The 5,260-nt window shown below is 32.7% G+C and overlaps 1 protein-coding gene across 1 annotated transcript; it reads left to right on the forward strand.

Annotated features, from left to right (window-relative positions):
- The first annotated feature begins 358 nt into the window (after nucleotides 1–358).
- On the forward strand, nucleotides 359–2,422 carry LOC133174633 (uncharacterized). The gene has a single exon (XM_061309733.1). It carries the CDS (start codon nucleotides 374–376, stop codon nucleotides 2,420–2,422), a length of 2,049 nt encoding a protein of 682 aa, XP_061165717.1. The 5' UTR covers nucleotides 359–373.
- The last annotated feature ends 2,838 nt before the right edge of the window (nucleotides 2,423–5,260 follow it).

Raw genomic sequence — 5,260 nt, forward strand, 5'->3', positions numbered from 1 at the left:
TTAAAAAGGGTAAGAAAAAAGACTACAAAAATACATGAACATGAAATATTAGGATTTTCTTGCGAATTCAGTGGGCTTAATTTACATCTTGGTCAGTCATCTCCGGCATGCATGTGTTCACAAATTAAACTTTGTATTGCGCAATGTCAAACGGGGTCAGTGCAATAAAGATTACGTATGAGAAATAGCATCGTCGCAAACCACGGCAAAATTTCAAATAATGTCTCAAATAATGTTACTTGTATCTAAAAGTAATATGTTTCTCTTCACATAATCATTTTACGTCTACTATCAATTTGCATTGCAAAAATGCTGCATGTTTTTAAACATGTTATTAATTTATTACGTTTCTTTTTATAGATTATATATAAGAATGGACCATATTCCTCGTCTATCAGAAGTCCTGTATGTTGGTCTGTGTCGTAAGATAGGGACACCGACAGAAGTAGCCATCAGAAGGGACGTGACGGACATGTATGAGATGATAGAGAAACCTGTTAATATTCAGAAAGGATTTGTTAGGATTCAGAGTGGTAGTTCTAAAGAGGGGTTTAGGTTGAGGTCATCCGACATAGATAGAATGTTCTGGCCGTGTGATCTTAAACTAATATCTGATATTTCCCAGTCCCGGCTTTTTAATACTTCAAAACATATCATTGTGGTAATGGAAGATTCTGATACACCGCCAGGATTTGTCAGACTACGCCTTCTGACACCAGCACGACACATAGACACGATATTTCTTGTTCCCTTTGATGGTGGAGCTTATATATCTAGTTCTCTTTGGAGAGAAAGATATTTTCAGTTCATGTATGAGGTACGTCCCCCTTCTGAAAAAATCAGAATCCATGGTCCTTGTACTAGTGGTTTCACTGAATCTATAGAATTCGATGAAGCTCATTGTTTAGCCACTATTCCTTGGCCTAAACAATTAAGGAATTGGGTTTACAGATGTCAGAGGTACACCTGGCCGCCTTTACCTGTGTTAAAAATTATTTTAAGAAATGAATGTCACTGTGTGCCTATTGGAAGTAAAGGTGTTTCGACTTCTAACGAATTGGAATGGAGATTATCATTTTCTCTAGCTGAACAACAACTAGTGTGTACCATGAATCATACACAATTTTTATGTTACGGACTTCTGAAAATATTTCTGAAGGAAGTTATCAATTACAGGAAGGAACCATTACTGTGTTCATATTACATGAAGACCACGACGTTCTGGATTATGCAATTAGGACACCGTAGATGGTGTCCGAACAATTTACTCGACTGCTTTTGGAGATGTTTTAAATATCTCCTTCATTGTGTTTATCGTGGATTGTTTCACAATTTTTTTATTCCTGAAAACAATATGTTCCTAAACAAAGTAGTTGGTAATGCACGTGAATCTCTTTTACAACAGCTTTATCAGTATTACAGAATGGGTGTGTCCTGTCTACTGCTTAGTCCGACTCTCAGATCAATCCTAGAACCTGCCCTCAGTAACCTGTCGTTTGTGTTATCTCCTTCTGAGGGGGAATTCATAGGTATTGCTGATTTAGATTTATGTGTCTTGATTGAATTATTGACATTAAGTTTTTCTGCTCAACACATATGGGATTCTTATCTTCGTTTAAAATCAATTAACACACTATCTCTGTTAATATCAATCTCACCACACCAGTTGTTAACATTACAGTATGGTACTGCTCAGACTCTTGTTGAATTGGCCTTCATAATGGCAAACAGTACTTCATGTTGCACGCATAAAAATATCTATAACTTAGATACAATGATACGTGGAATGTTGAAAATGGCAGCAAGATTAGGTCCTGTGACTTATTTACTCTATCTGTCGATGTATTACTATAGAATGGGGAGATATGATAAAACACTATATATCACGTATCTCACTAAACATAGACTATCACAAACTTTTATTATGTATAAATATACTGATGGACAAAGGTACAACGAAGCAACTGTAGGTAATCTGTCTTTGTCTAGAAGAATGAGAGAAGCCTGGGCAAGTGATGTGAATTTAATTTATGATATACACTGTATTGGAGAATTGTGTTTAGAACAAAATGTGAGTCAACGAAATGGAAGGTATCTGTTAAGTTTATCACCGTTTGTTATGGTAGAGATGTTATCAGTGTTATCTCACTATAGACTAAGTAATAGATCTCAGTGTTTACAGTCACTGACAGACCTACAGACAATGCTGCTGTATGATAATGGGAAATATGTTCCTTTACTTTTAAGAGACATCTCCTGGCAGGTACTAGGTATCTGTCAGCATGTGGTCGGGGACTTACACGGAGCGTTACAGTCTTATGAAGAATCGCTTAGACAGGAACCATTCAACAAAATAAAAGAAGCTACAGATTGTAGAATAGGATGTGTTAATCAACAACTACAGAGAAATGCACACATGTAAAATATGTTTTTCAATGTTTTTTTTTTTTAAAGAATTGTAGACCAGGTTACGGCACTTATGTGAAAAAACTGTAAAAAAAACACAGATGAAACTTTAAAAATAATACAAATTTTCTATCTTCTTTATAATCTTTACATTAAATCTTGCACTTACATATACGAAGTTGACCATTCTAAAGGTTTATAAATTTAATTAATTTTGAGAACTGTTGTAGGACATCAAAATGAATTTTGTTTTTTAAAAAAAACTTTGTGCTTTTTGTCTTGGAGGTCAATAAACTCCAACTCATATAATGTTGTTAGCACATGAATAGTGTATGTACTAGTATAGCATCATTATCTGTAAAAATAACACAACTGTCTCGTTAATTTTACCTGCAAAATGATAACTGTGTTACACTTTTTTATTTTAAAATCTTTCATAAAGATTGAGATGTAAGTTAACCTGATGTCATAATTTTCCCTCAAATAAAAGTAAACTGGATATCTTTCTAATATATCCATTTTTGTGATCAAATTTGAAGTATATGTCTTCGAAAAGAAAACTTCAATAGCATTATATATACATGTGTATATATATATATATATATATATATATATATATATATATATATATATATATATATATATCAACTGAATATTTTCACTTTCATTTTTTGTGAAAAATACTTCCTTTAACGTTCAACTAGTAAGAAACCGTTTTTCAAAGCCACCTGTATAAAAGACTTCTTAAGCAATGGACTCAATGAAACATACCAAATGTAGAGATCAATAATACAGTATTTTACGTACTTCAATTAAACCAAAAAAACTATGATAAAATGATATTATATTAACTAAAGAATGGCTTTGATTATGTGGACATAATAGCTGTATAACCACTGCAGAAGAATTTACCCCCGCTTATGCGGATTATGTATTTTTATGCCCCCGTAATCGAAGATTCGGGGGTATGTAATTTTTGCCCTATCCATCTGTCTGTCTGTTTGTCCGCAAAAACTTTAACCTTTCCCATAACTTTTGATTGGATGGCTTTCTTTTAGTAGCAACATAATTTTGACCTTCTCCTTGGAGTTTGGCCGACTTGTGCAACTTTTAACCAAACTTAAACCTTGGCCATAACTTTTGAACAAATTATGTAAGGACTTGCATACTTCATATGTGTATTCACTGTGACAAAACCTTTCATTGGGATAAATATTTTTGACCTTTTGACCTTGACACAAGAGCTATCATATGGGGGCATCAGTGTTTCATAAACACTTCTTGATTTTTCTGCAGCAGTTCACGGGTTGCAACAGTTAATTCTCGATAACTTTTGATAGTGATATTAAGCGGACGCTGCTCTTAGCAGGGTCAGAGACCAGAGGAGCTTATATTCGGTAGTAAGGTGTCCATCGTCTGTCCGGCTGTCTGTTTGTCTATAAACAATATTTTTTAAATGCTCCTTCTTCAGTTTTGGTCCAATTTCAGTATCTCTTGTTAAACAAGTAGAATGCACTAAGAAACATTATTCAATACATCAGTTTTTATTTAGGTGCCGAATGTTGCCATGGTTATCAAAAATAGCATTTTTGTGAAAATCTTTCAGAAACCTACCCTACCTTCGTTTTGGTTTGAATTTTTGTAAATCTTTTTACTGAAGACTACAGTCATGTACAAATTTTGCATAAGAAATGTCAAAAATTGTGTAAAGGACAATTGATAATTTGAAATATCTTAAACATTAATAAAAGAAACATTTAAAACATTTCAACAGATCAATTGTCCTTCATAAAAATTTTGATATTTCTTATTCAAACCTTACACATCTTTCAAGTACACATTTTGCATAAGAAAATCAATTAAAAAAAGACACTACATTAAGATACAAAATTATATTTTTCGGTTTTAATTTCGATTAACAGTGATGCCATGGTTTATAAATAGGAAAATTTTCAAAATCTCTACTTATTGGTAGAGTTTTGGTCCGATTGAAAAATTGAACCCCCATCATAAGGATCAACTCCTTACTCCGCGACTCTAGAGTAAACGCTCTAACCACTGTGCCACGCGGGTGAATAATCAGTTACGTAGAGTATGGTTTACCAATTTTAATGTCTCTATACAAGAGGCCCTAGGGCCTTAACGGTTACCTGGGTATAATATAATAATCCATAGATTAAAACAGAATAAGCTGATAAATAAAGCTATATTGTAAAAGTAAAAGAAATAGGATAATCAGGGATCAGCAAAATATTAATTTAGTACTCAATAACAAATCTTAAAGTTGATCTAATTATTTGCCTGTACTTTCCCCCATTTGTCACTATCCCAATGCTGACTTAACAAAACAATAATTCTAGAGAACTATTAGCTAACATATTTCATTCCCCCTCGCACTGGCCTCTCTTGGTCTTTAAAGATGATGTATTATACAAAGATATCGTATTTTTGTCCCATTTTCATTTATCTATTATCTAAAAGTTTACATGACCATTAAAATCTATGAAAGTACTTTTGTATTAAATATTATAATTTTAAATATATATATTATTATAAATATCATAAATAATTATAAATAATATATAAATATTATAAGTTCTTGTACAATTCTGTTATTCAATTGACCTATTAAATTACATTATTTACAGTGATTAACTATTATAGGTGAATAGCAAAGGAGCATAACTTCTTTCAGTAGAAATTAATTAATTGACCAAAGGGTACTGAAGAGTTTCAAAATCTGGTAAAAACAGCCCTGCTTATTACAAGTTTATATACAGTGCTCCCTCGGTATATTGCTAACTTTTGTCCAAGACAGATTTTGGCATTAAAGCGAGGGTGGAAATATAACGAG

Source organism: Saccostrea echinata, unplaced genomic scaffold (genome assembly GCF_033153115.1).
Source record: "Saccostrea echinata isolate AGI-Se365-2 ecotype Australia unplaced genomic scaffold, CSIRO_AGI_Sech_v1 ptg000058l, whole genome shotgun sequence".
Classification (NCBI taxonomy): Eukaryota; Metazoa; Mollusca; class Bivalvia; order Ostreida; family Ostreidae; genus Saccostrea; species Saccostrea echinata.

Bases quoted from the DNA above. Each gene is read 5' to 3' on its own strand.
- LOC133174633 (XM_061309733.1), top strand. From the start codon at position 374: ATGGACCATATTCCTCGTCTATCAGAAGTCCTGTATGTTGGTCTGTGT.